The sequence below is a fragment of the Manis javanica genome, chromosome 7, assembly GCF_040802235.1.
Source record: "Manis javanica isolate MJ-LG chromosome 7, MJ_LKY, whole genome shotgun sequence".
NCBI classification, from domain to species: domain Eukaryota; kingdom Metazoa; phylum Chordata; class Mammalia; order Pholidota; family Manidae; genus Manis; species Manis javanica.
Genome location: NC_133162.1, coordinates 25,194,924 through 25,215,998, shown reverse-complemented (window position 1 = coordinate 25,215,998; position 21,075 = coordinate 25,194,924). Strand labels below are relative to the sequence as shown.

Below are 21,075 nucleotides of genomic sequence, written 5' to 3'. Positions count from 1 at the left end.
ATAAGGGGCAGTGTGAGTCCTAGGTCCAGTCAAGATTAGTAAGAGATCACTTGATAAGCAAAAAATAATCTAGCAAGTTGGACTAGGTCCAACTTGGACTAGGTCACCTGAGCAGGTCACCCCTTTTCTTAAGAGCGAAGAATTTTAGTAGCAGGTTTTTTTTTAGCCTTCTTTTGAATCATGCTAATTAACCTTGGCGATCATGTGTTTTGAAGGATGGTCTGGTGCAAATCCTGGAATACTGACTACATAAATTATTCCAGGGACTTTCACAGAAATGCCGGTTTTATTTAATGCACACTACTAATTATAGGAGAAACATCATCTCCTTACCGGCCAAGTTTAACACCTGAATATGAAGTGCTTCTGTGTGGACATAAAAAAAGTGAGGCACCCATCTCCTCTCTTTATAGTCAGCTTTGTGTGCTGAAGCCTCTTCCTGCTTAATAAGCCTTTTTTTTTCTCTTAAAATCTGATGTTCTGTGGTTCTTTTAAATTTTTTTTTTCTTAATGGTACAAACTTTGGGAGGATGGGCAGACAACCAGGAAGAGGAGGATGAGAAGTCATATTTGAGAGCTATAATTGAATCTGCTAAAATGGTTTTTGATTTTTTTTTAGGATAAGGAAACCTGTGTGGGTACCAACAATCAGAGCTACATCTGTGACACAGGACACTGCTGTGGACAGTCTCAGTGCTGCAACTACTACTATGAACTCTGGTGTAAGTCCTTGCCCGGGGGTGTCTCGGCATCCCAGGTCCTGGTTACTCCCTCTGCTTGTTGGGAAACCACAGGTCGGTCAGCCTTTTTCTCATTCTCTTGGGAGCAGTGCTGATGAGTAGATTCTGTGTCCAGGCTCCAGAGCAATTCCTCTGTAGAATCTGTTCCTGGTTTCCAGAAGTAATCCTTTGTAAAAGAGCAGTGTTCATGGCTAAAGACTAGAAAATATGCCCTGAGCCTTTAGAGCTGTGGTTACCAGGTCTGCTGTGGAGGCTCTTGTCTGCAGCTCTCTTTGGTGTCTTCTCTAGTGTGTGCCGAGCAGTGACAGCAACTTAGATCCTTCCCTGGGCCAGCACAGACACCCGGGCTTGCCATTTTTGCAAAGAGAGGTTACAGCAGCCAAGCTGCCATGAATGCCAGGCTGGGGTCCGTGGATGGTTGTAATGCCACTTTCTTGTAAGAACCACAGGGCTTCCAGAATTCCCTGTAGAGCATCAAGGAGCTGCTTCTGTTTCTGAGGCTCCCACTCGAAGGGATAATCTTTCCCTGGGTCCTTGCCTGGGAGCCCTCCTGTAAAGAGGGTATCTGGAGGTTCAACCCCCTTTGTTTTTTCCCCAGTTCTCAAACTGAAGTATCTAGAGGCATCACCAGTGTACTTAACCTATTATATTAGCTAATTGCCACATGGAGACAGTCCTTGTCTTGCCACTGGTTTGGTTGAGGCTGGGACCACTTGTACTTTCCTTGTACCTACCTTGCACAAGAGTGGTAACATTGCCACGGTCTTCAGGGAGTGACCCAGGCTTAAAGAATTCACTAACACATTTTGGACTCTGATCTTCTTAGAACTTGGATGACATATTATAGGATGCTAGACAAAGAATGGGAGGATGGGTGGGAGAGACCTTAGGGCAGAGAGTTCCCAGGGGACCAGCATTCTCATAACTGTCTGTGGAGAGAGGAAATGGTAGACTGTTTCCCCAGATAGTTCTAAGCCTCCATCACTCTAAACACACTTTGGGCCAGTTTGACAAGCCATGTCTTTATTGCCACCCCCACCCTTTTTTCCCTTCTCCTTTCTGATCTCCCTATTTCCCCCACATTGGTGATATGGTCAGAAAGCAGCTAGAAGGGCTATGGTTTGGTATGGAAAGGAAATTGGACTCTTGGCTGAACCACCTCTCCCTCTCAATGCGAATGTATCTTGTGCCCGGTGGGAGTGGTTCCTCTAAACAGGACCTCTCCTCACCCTCACCCTTCCCTTTCGAGGACTGGCTCATCTGCCTTTCTGAGGAATCCCGCAGACTCCGCCCCCAAAGGAGGGCCAGGGCTCAGGATGTCCCCACCAGCCCTCTGTGTATATATAAGCAGCAGCAAAGGAGAGCCCAGAATTTTTGCTATTTTAGAAAGGGTGGAACCAAGGGACTTAGAGACACAAAGTGCCAAGCAGGTGGACAGACTCTGTTTAAATGTTTTAAAATGTAGATAACCACAGGGTTCAAATTCTCTTCCCACCCCTTGTTAAAACAAAAGTCTAAGCTGGGCTGCCAAAAAGCCACAGAGCTGCAGTTTGTTTTTCTGGGGCCTGGCCCAGGCGGCATCAGTTGTGGAAAAGAACGGAGTTGCTGATGGCCCCGTCTCAGATTGACAGAGCCTCCTGGGCCATTGGCAGAGCAGACTCAGCAGCCACCAGAATTAGGTCACCAAAGCTGGGGCGTTGCAGTGGGTGGGGACAGGGAGACCCAGATGGCAGGGAGGCAGTCTGGGAACCAGCGCTTCACCCCAAGGGCTGAAGGAAAGCTAGGGGAAGAGCAGCATGAATAGCTAATTATCTCGCCACTTAAGGTCAGTGGGGGAAAGGAGGCGGCCAGACAGAGGGCAGAATCTGGATGGGGAGAAAAGACTTGCCACTCTATGAATTGGCTCAGGCTCTCTAAGTCCTGGAGGGACAGAGACTATAAAAGCAGAACTCTTCTCATCTGTGCTGAGAAACAGCTGCTTGGTCACAAGCTACCCAAGGAGTGTTCCGTCTGTCTCAGAATTCTTTGGTTTTTCTACTTGTTGGGCTCCTGGCCTCTGCCTGGTGTGAATAGAAGGGAGCTTGAGGATTGGAACAAGTCCCTTCATTTCTCATCAAAGTGTACTCTTTTGTTGCTTTCGAGCTGTTCCCTCTAATTGCCTCTAAACTTTGTCTGAAATATGAAAGTAATGGGCTTTGCATTACTCTGTTTGTTTCTTCCCTTTGGAAGAAAAAAATCTCAGCCAGGAAATCCTTGGCAGAATTTTCATTTGACTGAGTATCTCCTTAACCACAGCTGCCTATAGGGAAGTTGCCTTTAAGGGGAAAAAACGCATTTCTACCAACCCTTTTACTAACCTGAATTTTCCTGTGCACTGAGAACTCTCTCCCCCCTCCCCCCTCTCTCACACACACACATGCAGCCCACTTAACATAGACACGCAGACCTTGAGCTTCAGCCAGCACCCCTTCTCCCATGTCTTTCAGTCCTTTGTAACCTAAGCCAGTAGTCATTCCTGGGCCTGCATCAGATGGAAAGCAGAGGTCCTGTTTTACCAGTGAAGCAGTTGAGGCTGTAAGGACTGGTCATCATTGTTATATCCCATGCATTTTTATGGCACTTGTACTTTAGCTCATCATTCAATCATTTATTCATTCAGCAAACTTGTATTCTGGTGGTTCTCAAAAACCACTAAACTTCCTAGAGGGCTTATTAAAACACAGATTTCTGGGCCCTACTCCCAGAATTTTTAATTCAATAAGTCTGAGGTGGACCTGAGAAGTTCCATTTGGATTCGTTGACCTCTTCTTTTGATACTAGGAGGGCATATCCTTGCCATCAAGAAAGGAATCTCCTAGCAGAGAGGAGATAAGACAAGAGACACAGCTAATAATACAAAGTAGAGACCAGAATGTATGTGCCAAGACTGCTGTGAGTTTGCTTTCGCTAGAGAGAATTCAGGCAGGCTGCCTGGAAGAAGTGGCATTTGAAATGGGCCTTCAAGGGTAGGTAGAATTTAAACACACGGAGAGAGAAAGAATGACTTGTCAGGCAAGAGGAACACCATAGCCAAGGCACCGTGGGAAAGAACAGAGTATGTATTCACCTTAACCTTTCCCCTGGGGCCATGGGGCTTGCCTGGGAAGAAGTGGGAGATGGAGTGCTAATGTGCATAGAACTCTCCTACATGCCTGGCACTAAGTATGGGCTTTCTGCCCATCATCTCATTTTGTCCCAAGAAAACCCTGCTAGGTATATATAGCATCTTAGTCATATACTTAATGTCTACTTAATGTCTCTCTGGCATTAAGTAACTCTTCAGTTGGTTATAGCTGAGTAATAGTCAGTGTGCCACACTCCAATGTCACCCCCCTTCCAGAATTCCATGCACCAGGCTGGAAAGATGGTAGGCCCAAGTTGTAGGGGGTCTTAAATAGGCTTATTTAATTTCCACCTGAGGATGCCATTTAGGGAACAGATAGAACAAATAAGAAAACCAAGACCTGGGGAGGCCAGGAACACACTCAAGGCCAGAGGGCCTGAATCCAGATCTCCTGGTTCTCATCCCAGGGCTCTTTCCATCCAAGTGACATTTTCCAAGGAGAGGTCAGAGTTGGGCATTTCTGCTCCTGAGATAATTTGGGGGAACTTCACTCAGACATCAGGTTTCCCAGGTTTGGGCTTTAGAGGGAGAGGGGAGTCATTCTAGACTAAAGTTTCCTGAGGTGACCTGAAACAGACGATTAGTAAATCCAGTTAACACTGCCCAGCTTGTTTTTTACCTGCTAATTTTCTTCTTTGTAGTTTGTCTTAAGATACCCAGTGTTGAGCTGCTCTTGAGGAAGGCCCATGGCACTTGCCACACTGAGCAGCATAGAAAGTGGGGAACTGGGCTTCCTTCTAAGCCCTGATTAGACCCCAGCTCCTAGCAGGCTGGGCTTCTGGACAAAGGCAGGTGGGTAGCAGGTGGGCTGGTTTTCCAGTGAATTTAGCCAAGATTAGAAACTAGACGCAGACTTTGGACTTGTTCTTCACCCTTGCTTTTTATGGATAACTTTTGAGGGTTAAAAGAGAAATTTACAGGAAATCCTTTCTATCTATGGTCATAACCTGTAATGATGGTAATAACAAGCTAGAGAACATATTATACATATACCAGGAATGGTTCTGAGCACTCTGCGTGTATTAATTCTACATATATTAACTCATTTAGTACTCACAATGAGCCAGTAAGGTAGAGATGGTCATTCTCCCCCACTTTACAGATGAGGGAAGTGAAAACAAAACGAGCAAGGTCACAAAGCTGGGAAGTGCTTTTGTGAGCTGGGATTTAAGCCAGGTCACCTGCCTCTTCTCTTCTAAAATTAACATAGTCTGCAGTCATGCCCATAAAAGCTGGCCCAGTCTTCCGGATGAAGTTGCAAGCCCTCTGAAGACTTCATTTCCCAAATTCAGGCCTTCTCAGGAGCTCCTGCTGAGCACTGTGAGGGGCCAGGGAGGTCAGCCCCAATCCGTGGGGTAGAAGGAGAGCTCACTTACTTTGACTAGTGCGCTTTAGCTTCCTAATGAGGAATTTCCTGCCATTTGGGGAGTGGTGCTTTCCCAAGTTTGTGTGAACTCCAGGGCACATGACTCAGTTCCTACATTGGACTATGGTTGTTTTTAAAAACGTGTTTTCTGTTTTGCTTAGCATGACAAGTGCTCCCCACCATGAGGTCATATCTTCCAAAGTTGTCACTGGGGAATGAAATCTCTGGGTGGATGTATGTTTGGGGAGGAGGGCATACTTTTGCCTTTCTCTGTGTGTCCCTTTCATTAGGTTTTCCATTTTTAAACTTTCTTCCTTGTTTATGAAACCTAGTGAAAAGATGAAAAGTCTGTACAACTCCACAAAGTCTAGTCTGGACATTCCTCTTTTAAAGGTGATGGGGTACTACTTTGACTAGAATCGCTCCCGGGAGAATTTGTGAGGGCCAGACAAGAATGCCTTGTGCCTTCTCACATTAACTTCATCAAGTGGGACCAGCTCATCAGGAGTCTTTTCTGGACCTACACTAACACCCCATCCTTTGTGGTACTGTATTAGAAGTAAAGAAATTAGAACTTAGTTTGAGACTTATATGACATCATACAACTGGTACATGGTTGGGAGAGTCTTTCTACCCACAATACTGCATGACAAGAAGTAGGGTGGTGGAATTCCAATGAATGTGGGTTTTCTGGCACTATGTTAGAGGTGAATAAGACAGTTTTCCCAAGGGTATGTGTTCCAGTTGTCTCATTTCTTCCCCCAGTCTCCATCTGCCTTGCATAGTTTTTCCCTTCCCTTTAAAAAAAAAAAAAGCCCCTTTATCTCTTATTTCGAGTTCAGTGGGTCTCAGCCTTTTTCTGGATCAAGGATTCCCTTAAGAACCTATCAAACACTTTAATAAATCATAAGCTCTAGAAAGCCTATGAAGATACTACATCAGTCAGGATAGGCTAGATCTTGCTCAGTAACAAACAAGTCCAGAAATGCCTGTGGCCTAAAACAACAGGCTTATTTCTCATACTCTATACTCTTTGCAGGTTGTATGGAAGCTTTGTTCCCACTCATCATCCTCTGGGGCCAGACTGTCCCCAAAGTTCACTATCTGGAATGTTGACAGTTACCATGGCTGAGGGAGACCAATGGCTGGTCTCACTTAAGCAAGAAATGTTCTGGCCTCTAGTGACGTAAGTCACTTCCAATCTGTATTCATTAGTTAGAACCAGTCCCAAAGCTTTACCCAATCATAAGGGGTCCAGGAAGTTCAAGGCCTACCCGCATGCCCAGAAGGGGGAGAATCAGAATTATTTGGCGAACATGAAAACCATGCATGGGATTTTTGTTATTAAAAATGTGGGTTGAAAAAAAAAAGGATGTTATAAAAGCTGAGAAATATTGCCCTAGATCATCTGTATTGTGGCATAAAGGTTAAAAGTTGCTTTACTTTAAGTAAGAAACTGCTGAAAAACTGACTTGGGAAGAAAAAGAAATACTGGAGTCAGCTGCCAAATTATCTAAGGGGAGAATGTACTTTTAAAATTATAAAGCAACACAGAAGTAAAAAGGATTGCAAGATTATGCTGAGCAAGTGAGAGACGAGCACGTAATACAGAAGAGTAGTCAGCCCAGAAGCTCTAAGACCAGACTGTAAAACATGTTTGGATCAAGGCTCTACCCCACAATGCACTGTGTTTGCTGTGCTGCCTCTCTCTAGTGCAGCCCAGGAGGCTGGGAGCCGCCTGAATCATAGAGGCGAGGGCAGATGTCTGTCATAGGATGGCATCAGATAGCCATTTGGCTCCCAGAACAACTTTCTGGCCTCAGCACCATTTTCTGAAGGATCCTGGAATAGTGTCTAGTCCTCAGTCAGTCAGCAGCAGGAGAGAAATACAAGTTTAAGCAAACATCAGTAGTGAACCTGGGAAGGACCACAAAGGAGACTTCTAACTTCAACTCATGTTTATGTTGTCTGGTTAGGAATGGGGTGTTTCTGTCTGCCAGTGAGAAAAGGGGGAAAAAATCCTCAGCCCATTGTCTTCCAGTGGTTCTCTTGTTGCCCAGCTCAGCAGAAGGTTCTGTTGAACACTGAATATGCCGAAAGAAATTAGGTATTGCCAGCCTGCCAGGGCCAGGCGGAACCATCCTGTCTCACTCTATGCAGGTGGCTTTGTGGGGAGAGTCAGCAGGCACACCTCTGGGGGAAAGAGCCACTGCCAGAGGCTACACCCTAAATGTCAGTGGGATCTTTCAGAATATTGTGTTCTGGTACAAATAGGGAAAAAATCAGTTTATTCATTTACAAGTCTGGGGGAGAAAGAAGTTTTTTTTTAACAAGATTAACATATTCTGACAGAGATACATGTGGAAATACTTAACAAATTCTAAATACAGATTTATAATTACAAAGAAGATGATAAATACATGTAGTATTTGCAATGGAAGAAAATTGAACAATAATCTATTTTCACTCAATGGCAACTCACCTTAAAATTATTCCTCAGGTAAATATTTTGAGAAAAAAATATTCTTTTTATTTCAAGGTCATATATGTTCATCTTAGAAAAATTAGGAAATGCAGGTAAGCAAAAAACGAGGGATCTAGTACCAGAAGACCTGCTGCCCTGTCACAGGTCTTCTCACAATTAACTTCCTGACCAAACATATATATATATACACACACACACTCATTTTTCTAGGCAAAAAAATTGTATTTGACACTGTTTTGTATTCTCTTTTCATTTAATATCAGAAACATCTTTATATGTCAAAAAATAGTCTTCTGTGAATCTTTTTTAATGATTCATATCATTTAATTGTATGAATATATACCCAGAAGAATTAAAAAACCTATCCAGAAATTAATTTTTTTAAAAATAAAAGCCAGCAAGAATAAAATCAGTCACAGATACTTTTTAGTTTTAGTCTACTTTGTTTCCAGTTGTATCATTTGAAAGAAAAAAATAATTGGGAGAAGAAAATTAAAATTTCTCATAATCCTACTACTTGAAGACAAGTTACTATTTTTTGTTTTACCTTCCAGTCTTTCCTTCCCGTGTGTGTGTGTGTGTGTGTATTTAAGCAAAATTGCTCACTATTTAGGAAACAGTATTTAGAAGCCTTTTCTGCATACATTTAAAATGGGGAGGGGCCTTGTCTTTGGGTTTGCCAAGATTCCCTGGTTATAACCTAAGACAACATGGTGGAAAATGAGGAAAAAGTAATCCACTAGGAGAGGAGAGCGCAGTGGCCCTTCTCCCATGTTCCCTTGCCCCCCTCTCTGGAGCAGGACAAGGAGAGGCTGCTGAAGGCTGTGAATCTAATGCAGTCACAGGCCAAGGGAGGTGAGAGTAGGTTGTTTGTGACAGTGGAAGATGGAATTGTACCAGATTATAGCAAGAGCAGAGAAAGTCATTTACACTCTCTAGGGAAGAGATGGGTCTGAGGCAATTAGAATTTTTCCATTTCTAACTTTAGCAACTCTTGTATTATGGAGGCATACATGGTAAAGAAAAGCCTCTGATCTTTTTGGTGATAGCAAAAGACCCTAAGAATTCCTTTACTGGCAGATGGCCCTGTGAGGCCCCGTGCAGTTGCTTATCTGCTTAGTGGTGGGGATTTTGAGGGGCTCTTTGCTTTTGGTCAAGCAGCCTGGTGTAGCAGCAGGAAGTGAGCCTGGGGAACCATCCTTATGGCCTTGAGCAGGGTTGGGAGATGGGAGATGGGTACCAAGAAAGCCTGAAGCATTTTCTCAGAGATCCCTTCGGAAGGGAAGAGGTTGCTGTCTTAAAAGGTGTGCATATTTAATGCCCACTGAACCTAAAATACAAGAGGGCCAACAGTACTGGAGAGGGGCTCTTCCCTTCCTCCAACATCCCTGGGGGAGCCCAGAGTGAGTGGCTTTTGCTGTTATTCTTATATTCCAGCCCTCTTCCAGCCTACGTGTCTTTTGCTCTTACAGACAGTTATGAAAATTGACCACAGGTTCTAAATGCGACTTCTCTAGGCGAGGCCTGACAGAACCAGCTTCCACCAGGCAGGTGCTGCCTGGGACCTCCCTGGCCGGTGTTCACTGTGTGTGCGTGCCTCTCTCTTGCCCGCCTTCAGGGTTCTGGCTGGTGTGGACCATCATCATTATCCTGAGCTGCTGCTGCGTCTGCCACCACCGCCGAGCCAAGCACCGCCTTCAGGCCCAGCAGCGGCAACATGAAATCAACCTGATCGCCTACCGGGAAGCCCACAATTACTCAGCGCTGCCATTTTATTTCAGTACGTACAGCAGAAGGCCCCGAGCCCCACCCTCAGGAGCCCAGGATGCACAGACTATGTGGCAGGGGCGAGAACCCCAAGAGCCCCCTTGCCCAGCACATAGCAGGGTCTAGAAAGTATGGGAACAAGGGGGCGTTCACCTTCAGCACAGATGGGCAGGTGCTATGGGAGCAGCTCCCTGAAGCCCCTGGGCCATTCCAAATCCACACGGGCTGGGTTCCCACCAGGTCTCTGCTCCTTTAGCAGATGATGTTTTTTATTTATTTATTTGTTTGTTATCATTAATCTACAATTACATGAAGAACATTATGTTTACTAGGGTCCCCCCTTCACCAAGTCCCCCCAACATACCCCATTACAGTCACTGTCCATCAGCATAGTAAGATGTTGTAGAATCACTACTTGTCTTCTGTGTGTTGCACAGCCCTCCCCGTGCCCCCCCCACATTATACATGCTAATTATAAGGCCCCCTTTCTTTTTCCCTGCTCTTATCCCTCCCTTCCCACCCATACTCCCCAGTCCCTTTCCCTTTGGTAACTGTTAGTCCCTTCTTGGGTTCTGTGATTCTGCTGCTGTTTTGTTCCTTCAGTTTTCCTTTGTTCTTATACTCCACATATGAGTGAAATCATTTGGTACTTGTCTTTCTCCACCTGGCTTATTTCACTGAGCATAATCCCCTCTAGCTCCATCCATGTTGTTGCAAATGGTAGGATTTGTTTTCTTCTTATGGCTGAATAATATCCCATTGTGTATATGTACCAAATCTTTATCCATTCAAGCAGATGATGTTTTTAAGGCAGGTAGTCAGATGGTATATGATGTGTAAATCAAAATTTAGAGTTTGGTGGCCTGAAATCTTACCCATTTTGCTTATTGCCCTGTGATATGCCCAAGCAGAGGCTGCCATGAAAGGGGCAGGTGTTGGGGATGACATTGGGATTTCCTGAGAACCAAGAAACTTCATGACTGACTGAAGGGTACTTACTTGACTCCCTTGGGGCTCCTTAAAAATGACCTTTCAAATGGTCAGTGGAGGCCCAGTTATGCAGTTTTTCCAAAGTCATTGTACAGTGTATTCTTCAGAGTAAAGGTTACAATGTGGAATTCCACATCTAGAAGGGATAATTGCTTATTTAGCACAGTGCCTGGCATATAGTGAATGCTCAATAAATGCTAGCAATTGTTGTTACAATTATATCATCTTGCCTAAAGATATTCAGCACATTCAAAAGATAACTCACCTGGCATGTTCTTAATAAGCCTTGGATAACAGGCCCCTCACCCTTTGCTGGTAACCCAACCACTGTTGATCTGAGGCAGGGTGAGGTCTCCTTCTTCTTTCCAGACCACCTTTGGCTCCATTAGACTGAGAAACAAGAACAGATTTATAACCTCTCAGGAAAAGGCCCTTTTCATGGTATACATCTGGAAGGGTGGAGGGAAGCAAAAAGTGGTCAGAAAGTCTTCAATTGGGATCCCTAGCCCTGAGGACTATGGGACATAGGTGGAGGACACAATCTGAACAAGAAATGAGAGACTCGTGTGCAGGCAGAAACAGGTCCATGCCAGGCAGAAATGATCCCTTGACTGTCCACATTTGCCTAACCCTCTCCCTTAACTCCAGACAGGTAGAAGTCTTTGCCTACAAAACAGCCTTAGGTGCTCTCAGATTTCAAGAAACTAGATTAGGTAATTCCCAATCTGTCCCTGTTTGTCTGCGAAATTGCCCACAGTCCTCTCCCCTGCCCACAACCAAGAGCTGTAGCTGTCACTTGGTAGGTATGCTGGGAGTGGGAAGAGACATATGTTTAGTGTGAGTGTTGCAGTCTGTCCTAGAACAATTGCCAGCACAGTAATCTCTCCTCCCTATCTCCCATTTTAGGGTTTTTGCCAAACTATTTACTACCTCCTTATGAGGAAGTGGTGAATCGACCTCCAACTCCTCCCCCACCGTACAGTGCCTTCCAGCTACAGCAGCAGCTGCCCGCACAGTGTGGCCCTGCAGGCAGCAGCCCCCCAGGCACCGAGCCTGCCAGGGGCTCCCAGGGGGTGCAGAGCAGCCCTCTGTCTGGGCCCAGCAGGAGCAGCACGAGACCCCCGAGCATTGCTGACCCTGAGCCCTCCGACGTGCCAGCCAACACAGCAGCCACCAAAGCCCCTGGAATGGAGCCCAGTGGTTCTGTGGCCGGCCTGGGGGAGCTGGACCCTGGGGCCTTCCTGGACAAGGATTCCGAATGTAAGGAGGAGCTACTGAAAGATTACAGCTCCGAGCCAGGCAGCATCCCCTCCGACAGCAAAGACAAGACCCCTGGCAGACATCGCCGCTTTACTGGCGACTCGGGCATTGAGGTGTGTGTGTGCAACCGGGGCCACGGTGATGATGACCTCAAGGAGTTCAGTGCTCTCATCGATGACTCTCTGGACGGGCCCCTGGACTTCTGCGACAGCTGCCATGTGCAGTCCCCTGGTGACGAGGAGGAAGGGCTCTGCCAGCCCTCCGAGGAGCAGGCCCGAGAGCCTGGGCACCCCCACCTGCCTCGGCTGCCCGCATGCCTGCTGCTGAATACCATCAATGAGCAGGACTCCCCAAACTCCCAGAGCAGCAGCTCCCCCAGCTAGAGCAGGCCCGGCGTGCACTGGAGAACTTGGCAAAGCAACCAGGGTAGGGGAGCCACGAGAGAAGCATTAAATGACTTTGGGAGAAAGTGGTACAGCCACTTCTTTTTTTTCCCCCCCCTCCGCTCCTGCATCATCCTACATCTCCAGGTACAGTTTGGGGTGTCAGTGCCTCTCCCCCAGAGAAGCATAGTGTTGTCGAGGACTGTGAAGTGGGTTGGTTCTGTTGACCCATTCCTCATACCTACCCGTCCCTATTTTCTCTTTTCCAGTCATAGCCACACTTCCTGTTTGGGTCCGAGAGATGTAGGTTTTGAAGCTCCCAAGGAAGGGGGCTGAGACTGTACCCTGAGGTGGCTCTTGGTGAAGGAGTGGATTTTTGCTCTGGTGTTAGTTTAAGAGAACCTAGCTGTGTGTGTCTCAGTTCAGGAGAGGTGGTAAGTCTCAGCTCTGGATGAAGAAGGAAGCTTTCAGGGACCCAGAGATTGTCACCCCTCATTGCCAATGTCCGCAGAGCTGGATTTGGGCCAGTGGCAGGGTGAGAGCTGACAGGCAGCGTCTGGTGGAGTGGTAGGGGGCTTACTGCTTTCTTCAGCTCCAGGTGACAAGACGGATGGATGCACCACTTTACATCCTTGGGCCCCTCCCGGCAGCTTCTGGCTGGCTGCAGACTGGTTCCATGTGGAAGATTATACTGACTTCCCTTTGGTTTTTCTTTTAAAAAAATAATAAAAGTGAGCTGACAACAGGAATTTTACTAGGGGGCAGGCAAGAATCCAATTCTGGAAAAGGGAAGTTTGTGGCTCTTTCCCAAGTTGGCCTTCAAAGAGCCTGGCTACAGTTGAGCCAGAAGATGTTTTGTGTGCAGCCTGAGGTAGGGGCTGTTTTAGAACTTCTCTGAGTGCACAGGAGGCCCTCCGCCGTGGCAGTAGGCAGTGATGCAGCCTTCCGCATCTCTGCCCGATGGCCTGTGCCCGCAGATGAGCAGGGCCCTCCCCTACCCCAGGCACTCAGTCTGCAGGCCTCCATGTCTCACTGTCCTGTGTGGGTCCTGAGAAAAGGTAGCCCCGTAGCTTGGCCCTCAAACAGAATTTTCTAAGTTGTTTTTTTTTTTTCCTTTTAAATGACCACTTGGAAAAAATGCCTTGGTTATCTGTGGTTTTCCTGCTCTTTCTCTGCACACACGCACACACATACGCACACGCACACACACACACATCCCCCTTTTGAGTGGGGTAACTAATTTTTGTGGCCTATGTAAAGAGCCCAGGTAGGAGGATGAAGGCAGCCATCCAGAAAGACCACAGGATCCTTATTACTGTAGTTTGGCTTCAGATAACCAGTTGAGCTTTGATAGGAATAACCTGAATGGAGAAAGCAAACAGCCCAAACTAACATTCCCTGTCCAGCCCTGATCATATGAAGAGTTTGTTTCCTCTCCCACTCTTGAACGATGATATTCAGACTAGGCATTGATGTTACGGTAAGGAAAACAAGCAAAATATATATATGTACAAAAAGAGACAAATTCAAGGCTGTGAGGTGAATGAGTGTCTGCGTTTGAAATCCACAAAACCAAAATCCATGTTGAACAAAGTGGAGTCCATATACAGTGACTTCTGGGATAACCTGTGTGTCTCTGTCTGTTGCGTGTGAGCCCCCAGCCCCATTTTCCTGTGAATATACTTTGAATGGCAGCCATTCTGCTTGCATTAACCATGTGTCTGGAGCAGATAGCGCCCTCTCAAGGTAATTTATTTTACACATGTACTGTTTACTGAGCAGTGTCTGACTGTGTACCCAGGTGCGTTCAGCGGCACTGTTGCTGACAGTCCCCTGAGTCTGCCACAGACACCATGCTCGGAGTAGAGGTTCTACTCTACCCATCACTGCAATTTGCACATTGCTCCGTGGACACTTGGAGGCCTGTGTTCTGTTGCCTGTAAATGGAAACATGCTCCGAACCTGTCTGCCTTCCTCAGCTGCTCCTGGCCTTTGGTATTATCCCCTGGCGGGTGTCCACAACCACTTGGGATAGAAGGCAAAGGTGGAACTTCAGATCGAAGTTTGGTTGGATCTTCAGTGACAAGCTTGGCTGCGCTGTGGCCCAGACACTGGCCCTGCCTCAAATTGCCTGGAGGGTTTGGTGTGCACCACAGTGCCATAGGGCTCATCTTCTCTACCAAGGTCCAGTACATGCAAGCAAGCCAGGGTGTCATGGGAGTAGGTAGGAGTGCATCAGCAGCCTTCAGATGCCTTTCCTTCCACCTTTTAAAAAAAGACAAGCAATCCCAAACAACTCACTGAAGTGTCTCAAAGAAGAGCAAGTTTTACCAAAACAAATCCTTCTTCAGTTAACTGATCAAATGGATGAATCCTGGCCCTCCCAAGTTTCCTTCCCAAGTTCCAGTGGGGAACTGGTCTGAGTATTAACTGTTGGGTTCCCTGCAGCGTCCTACCCTAAAGACACAGAAGAAGAAAACACAGCGGGCAGAGCTGGGCTTGATTCCAGCAGTCACTGCCTGGCCCCTGCTCCAAGAGACTACCTGGCGAGGAGAGAGATGGATATGGGAGTGGAAGGACTAGTTAGGGGGCCAGGGATTGTTGACTGAGTCTGGTTTTCCAGGTGAAGGAGGAAGGAAGGGGTTAGTCAAGGGTTTGGTGCTACAGTCGGAAGATTTGCAAATGCTAACACATTCCTATGTGAGGCACATCACCATTTGTCAGTTATTGTGAATACGTGTATTTTAAGCAATAAGATCCAGCTGGTCAGACTTCTGGGCAGTCTCAGTGATTTATTTCCTGTGCTGTGATCGTTCTGAAGACAGAGTGGCTCTAACCACTGTGAGAAGCCGAAATAAAATCGATCCCAAAAATTCTCCTGTGCTTTTTTTCTTATAGCACTTTGTTCCTTTTTCTTCTTCCTCAGATTTCAGGGAGTTCCATCTCGAAATTCTTGACCACAAGTGCTTTTCCTTCTCCACAGAGGCTGAGGGAAGTAACCTAGCATTTGGAGACAGGTGCCTGGGCCAAGAGCCAGCTAGGTACTGCCAAGGCCACACTTTGTCCTGAGGAATGTCCTCCAGGCCTTCTCTCTGCCTAGAGTGTATTTCTGACATTTGGAATACTTTGTAAAGTCCCACAAACAGGTTAAAATCAGACCCCAAAAAGCAGAAACAGGTTTTGTCAGATACCCTGAAACTAAAACAACATTTCAAAGGAAGCAAGCATTCTGTGAGATCTCTTTTAATGACATGATAGACATGTATGTGGGCACTTGGCCTTGGATTTAATACACAAAATATGCATTATTGAGTCTCCCGCTATGTGCCCAGCACTGTGCTGGATGCTACGGAGAATGCAAATGAAATACAGAAGAAAGACCCCTGCCCTCTGTGAGTTAAGTTACAGTCGGGAAGGCAAAACGTGCTTCTGAGAAAGTCAGTTGACAATAGAGAGTGGGTTGAGATGAAGTGAGCAGTGCAGACCCAGAGAAATCTTCAGGAGTCATGGGAGGGAGCTTGATGTCTTACACACCAGGCAGGGACCTCAAAATGGAGTTTTTTTAGGCCACAGGGAACCACGGGTGTGCTAACATTGGCCAGTGATTCTTTCCTGACTCAGTGTCATTTGCTTAAGCTGGTCCTCTTAGAATTTTGAGTCAACTGTAAGTCTCTGCCTGAAGGTAAGGAACCAGCAGTCTACCTCTGCCAGGAAGGGGAGCACCCTGACCCTACAAGGCTTCCCCTCTGGGTGGCTGCAGGCAGGCAGAGCAAAATGCTTGTGGCCTTGGAGCCCTCGAAGAAGGTTCCCCACAGAGAGCGGTGCTGGCAGAGCGCTGTCCTCTCTAGCCCCTGGATTTGGCTGACAGCACTATTGTTTCAAAGAGTCCAGTGTAAGCCAGACACATGCCCCCCACACCCCATCTTTGACCCTGGACCCAAGCATACTGTCCTGGCCTTCCCATGTCTAATAGGTTGTTGCTGCCCAGTTCCTTCTAAACTGTTGGGCATCTGCAAGTAATCCCAGGGGAGATGGTAGTTTCTAGAGACAGTTTTGTTATAAACCCACAGGAAGAATTGGAGGAGTACATAATTCCTGCCTCTTAAGCTAATATCTGAGTGGCACAAGAACAAACTGGTACAGCTCTGGCAGGCTGCGTGCCTGAGACCACATGCACCTTTGATTGCTGGGTCTGTAGGGCCCCCGTCACTGCTCCCCGGGCTCCTGGGTCACTGAGTGCCTTTCTCTAACGAGGTATAGCATTGGCTGTCACCACTGTCCCAGGCGGCCAAGTTCAGGGGCGGACAGTGCCAACACCCCAAAACAGGAAACAGTAGCTTTGATGGACAAGAATTTCAAAACTCCCCATTCTCCAGTGTCCTGTTTGCAGCCAGGGTGGTAAAACCCAGGGTTTGACTCAGGAGTGGAACGTGGATTGGGCTGGCTGTTGGCTAAACCTGCTGGAAATCCGGTTCTTGTGGAACCTACTGGGAAAGTCAGTGGGTCCTGGGAAGTGTTTGGAATGTGGGTTTCCAGTCTGGGGAGAAGCACCTAGGCTTGCTTAAGATCTGAACATTTACTGAGCACCAACCGTGTGCTAGGCATTGGGAGTGTAGGTATGCCTTGACCTGGCTCCTGGAGAGGAAGAAAGGCATGCAAATATTAGCACATGGTAAATACTGGGGAACATGTACACAGGAGAATAGAGCCCACTTGGGGTTTTAGGGCAGCTTTCCTGAAACAGGAACCTCTAAAACCTAGCTTGCCAGGTGAAGAAAGGTGTAAAGGAAATGGAGACAAATGTTCCTTCTGCAGATTATTGAGTGCCTACTATATGCCAGGTGCTAAAAAGCAGAAAAAGGCCTGGGAGGCCTGAAACAGGAACATGTGGGTGTTCTATCTAAAGCTGGCAGCAATTAAATTTTTCTAGAAAATTGCTTTCTGGGAAGTGACGGGATGAAGCTGGAGAGGCAAGCTAGTAATAAAAATAATATCATTTAAACGGTGGGTCTTGTATAAACATCTTACCTCCATTTTTTTTTTTTTTTCGCATTTTGGCTTCAAAATAGCCCTCTAAAGTATGGATTGTAATCCTGTTTTATTCATGAGGTTGAGGCACTCAACAGGAGTTGACTAACTTATCCAAGATCACACAGCTAGGAAGTGGTAGAGCCAAGATTTGAACCCTCACCAGTTGACTCCAAAACCCATGGAGTTAGTTGGCTGGACCTGTTGGTGCTCACAAGCCACATGAAGAAATTTTTCTTTGAGAGGTGAGGGAACCAGAGAAAGGTGTACTGAGCAGGGGAGTGGCATGGTGAAGGGTTTACTCGTGAGCCTCGTGGGCCCCTTCCCCCTCCCACTTGCCTCTCCTAAGTCCATCCCCAACCCCCACACCTAGGCCTCACCTGCCAGAGCCCCTCAGCCCCGAAATGGTCTCCCACCTGGGATGGGTGGTGCCCACTGCAGATCAGTGTTAACTTCCGCAGAGACATGTAACCCCTTGGAAACACTGCAGAATTCTCAGGAGTTAAGGCTGTTTGGGTTTTGTTTGTATCTTTTCCTTGTAAGTGTTCCTGGGAAGAGAGAAAAAGAGAGCTTTCCAGAAGCTTGTTAGGTGGAAAAGAGGATTTTTTGTTTGAAATTTCTCTTCATTCTTTATAAGCCTGCCTCTCACTGCAGTTTAGCCTTCCATTGCATGTCTTCTCACCAAGAAGCCTCAAGAAACCCAATCCCACTGGAACATGTTACAAAATACCCTTCCTCCGTGTTGCAACCATGAGAAGTTGGGCTTTCCACCCACTTCCCAGCTGCCAGCCTGCCCTAGCTCCAGGGGGAAGGGGCATGGCAGGCAAGGCCATCTGGAGCTGCAAGGGTGGGTTTCTGGTGATGCTGTCCTTTGGGGAGACCCATCTGGACACACCTGCTTCTCCTGACCAAGCCTTTGGGAGGTTTGTGAAAAGCCCTTAAGAGAGAGACCTATTCTGTGGATCTGATGACAGGCAGTGATGATAAAGCCAGTACTTGCTGAGGCACTAAACTCAGCATCGGTCCGTATGTGATCCCCAGCAGCACTCCGTGGTTGGCAGTGCTGTTTCTGTGCACACCTCAGACCTCAGCTGCCCGTATCACAGACGAGAAAACAGGTTTGGGTAGGCCAAGTCTGTTGCCTACAGCCCCTCGGTCTGTCAATGACAGTGCAGGAGAGCTTGCTTCCTCAGCCTGACCTCTTACCTTCTCTGACTCCCACCAGTGGGGAACTCTTCTGCTCACACAGCCCTTTCTGATTTCATCTTCACCAGAACCCCAGATGATGGGCTGCATGGGTGGTAGTTACTCCACAAGTGAGGAAACGGGGATTCAAGAAGCTAGCAATAGGCCTAAGATCCAAGGCTAGGAAACTGGGAAGCCGGGGGACTAGAACCTGGGTCTTCCTCCTCTAGGCTTCTGCCATCCCCACTGTCTGGCCTGGGCGATTGGGTTCCTGTCCTCCAGAGACAGGTATTTATACCTGTGAGTATGACTAGACAGAGGGCTCCCTGTTTGCCTCAGGTTTTGTGGCTACCAGGGGCTGACCAGAACATCCCCGGCTCTCACCCACCCACAGTCCACACAAGGCTACCAGGGGAGGGGCCTGTGACATAAACACTCCCTCAGAATTGGGACTCTGGGGACCTGCTCTTCTGAAGGCCAGGGGCAGCCTGTTTCTCCCAGAAGGGCCAGCTCTTACAGCTCACAGATGATTTTTAAAGTTCAGGACTTGCATGAGCTGTTAAGTAACCATAAGAAAAAATTAAATTATGTAAGCCTACAATAGAATAAGTTATATTAAAAACAAAGGTGATAAATAGTCAAAACTGATCACTTCCTAATTTACTGCATGTTACTGTTACCTCTGTGCTTGAGGTTATTATATCTGTGTGTGGTGGGAATACTATATAATGGTATTTCCATTAATACATAATATATTAATATATAATATATAATGGCAAATAACATGTAATGCTATTGTGCATCTCCTCCCAGTTCTGTTCAGTGATGTCACATTGGTGGCTTGAAATTGGTTGTGGTGGAGTATTGACCTCATGGGAATTGGCAAACACTATAAATAAGGGCTGTCCCCACCACCAACACCAGAGAGCTGGTTGTTCCAACATTTATCATCACGTTGTTGGGTAAGGGCAGTCAGGCTGGAAAGGTGACTGTGGGGTCTTAGCAAAAACTTTCCAGCTTTGCAAAGATCTGGGCTTCCTTCTGCACAGACCAATTGGTCAAGTGATTTAGAGAATTTTTAGGATATTAGTTGGTCCTCTTGTGTGTCAAACCTACATGTCAGGTGCTGATGTGCAGGATAAAGGACATGTGAGGACTCAGTCTGGAACTGCAGAGATACAGGGGTGAGCAGTGTCCCAAGGGATCCCCACACCCATTTTAAGCCCAGGCAGGTGCTCAGCATGTGGGATACCAAGAAACAGAAGCTGAGTGCTAGAAGGGTACAATCAGGTGGCTGGGAGTTGTGAGATGTGTCCTGGAGGAGGGCATTCACTCTGAGGCTCAGGGTGCGAATATTTAGGGCAGTGGGAAAAGATCTTCCAGGAAGGAGAGCAGCAATCTGGGCAGGAGTCAGAGTTCCTGAGGTCATTTCCTGGAAGGAGACTCCACTTTGTACCCTTCCTAGGAGGCACCCCTGGGCCCTTCTGCACGGCCCAGGAGGACAGGTGGGAAAGCATGCCTGCCTGGCTCCTCCTCCTGCGTCATTGAAATCTTGGGTTCTCCTCCCAGCCCTGCAGCTAAGTAGCTCTTTGCAGTAGATTGAGCCCCCTTCCCACATCCCCACTGGCCCTGTCTCACCACCTTCCAGATACAAGGTTAACCTCTTATTTCCCTGCCATTCAGTGAAGTGACTCAGCTAGAGGATGGATGTTTGCCCTCTGCAGCTACCCTCACCCATTGCTTCTGCTGCCGGCACAGGCCTTCCGCTAGCTGCTTATCTGTTTGTCACTAGTCTGCAAAATGCCTCTTAAATTCTAAGCAACTCTGGAACATTTAACTCTCCTCCAAACAATCTGCTTTGAGATGAGGGTAGCTTGGCTGTAGACCATTGACTGGTGGGGGCAGAGGAACCTGGGAGAGGCAGGGGGCCACCTCCAGTTTAACCCTTTCCCATCAGCTCATGGTTGGTATTAGCATCTTTCCAAGCTTGTCATGGGGGCTGGGGTTAACCATAGCTGCCCACAAACTTTCCTGTGGGCCCTGGAGCAAGGCCCGGGGTTACTGGCCAGTGAAGGCCAGAACTGAGTCGGGGGCAGTAGGAGATGGTAGAAGCAGGGACAGGCTACTACCACTGGATTAGCGAAGCTGGAGAAAGAAGATGCTGCTCTAGTGGAAGACCTGTCCCTCCGCATTCTTGCAGGGGATCCCTTGATTTCTCTCTGAAAACTTGTCTGGGCAGGGTCTCAGACTTGCCCTGCTGGCCCTTCCGCAGCCCTCTGCCAGTCAGAAGGGCAGCACTGGGTGGGTGATGATCTGACCCTGGTCTGGCTGGCACCAGGGAACTGGGGTTGGGGCCTCCCTCTAAGCTAAAGGGTGAGGGTCAGTTTCTCTCCAGGCATCTTGGGGTGTCTTTCACTTGGAGCCTGGCCGGCAGCCAAGGCTTAAAGATACTGGTTTCAAGGCTTGAAGAAGTCTGAGATTCATCTTCTGTTGAGGCACTTACAGACTTCTTGGGGTTTGGAAGTGGGGAGCAGGGGCAGAACTTGGCACTAAAGCAGATGTGCCGTGGAGGCCCTTTCCTGGCAGTGTTTACCCAAGGACAGGAAAAGGAGATGCGCTGGCTGTCTTTGAGGACTGAAACAAGAGGGCCAGGCGGTGGTGGGCAGAGTCTGTGGGTCACACACACTCTCCCAGAGCCGAAGCTCTGT

At 47.4% G+C, this 21,075-nt stretch overlaps 1 protein-coding gene across 9 annotated transcripts in view; it reads left to right on the top strand.

Moving 5' to 3' along the window:
- The window catches only part of WBP1L (WW domain binding protein 1 like), a 51,012-nt gene extending 35,983 nt beyond the window's left edge, over window positions 1-15,029 (top strand). For all 9 annotated transcript variants that reach the window (XM_073240493.1, XM_073240492.1, XM_073240494.1 and 6 more), the window contains 3 exons: window positions 620-722; window positions 9,373-9,534; window positions 11,418-15,029. In XM_073240493.1, the coding sequence (XP_073096594.1) occupies window positions 620-722; window positions 9,373-9,534; window positions 11,418-12,154 (1,002 nt within the window). In that variant the 3' untranslated portion in view covers window positions 12,155-15,029. The remainder of the gene's footprint in view (window positions 1-619; window positions 723-9,372; window positions 9,535-11,417) is intronic.
- The last annotated feature ends 6,046 nt before the right edge of the window (window positions 15,030-21,075 follow it).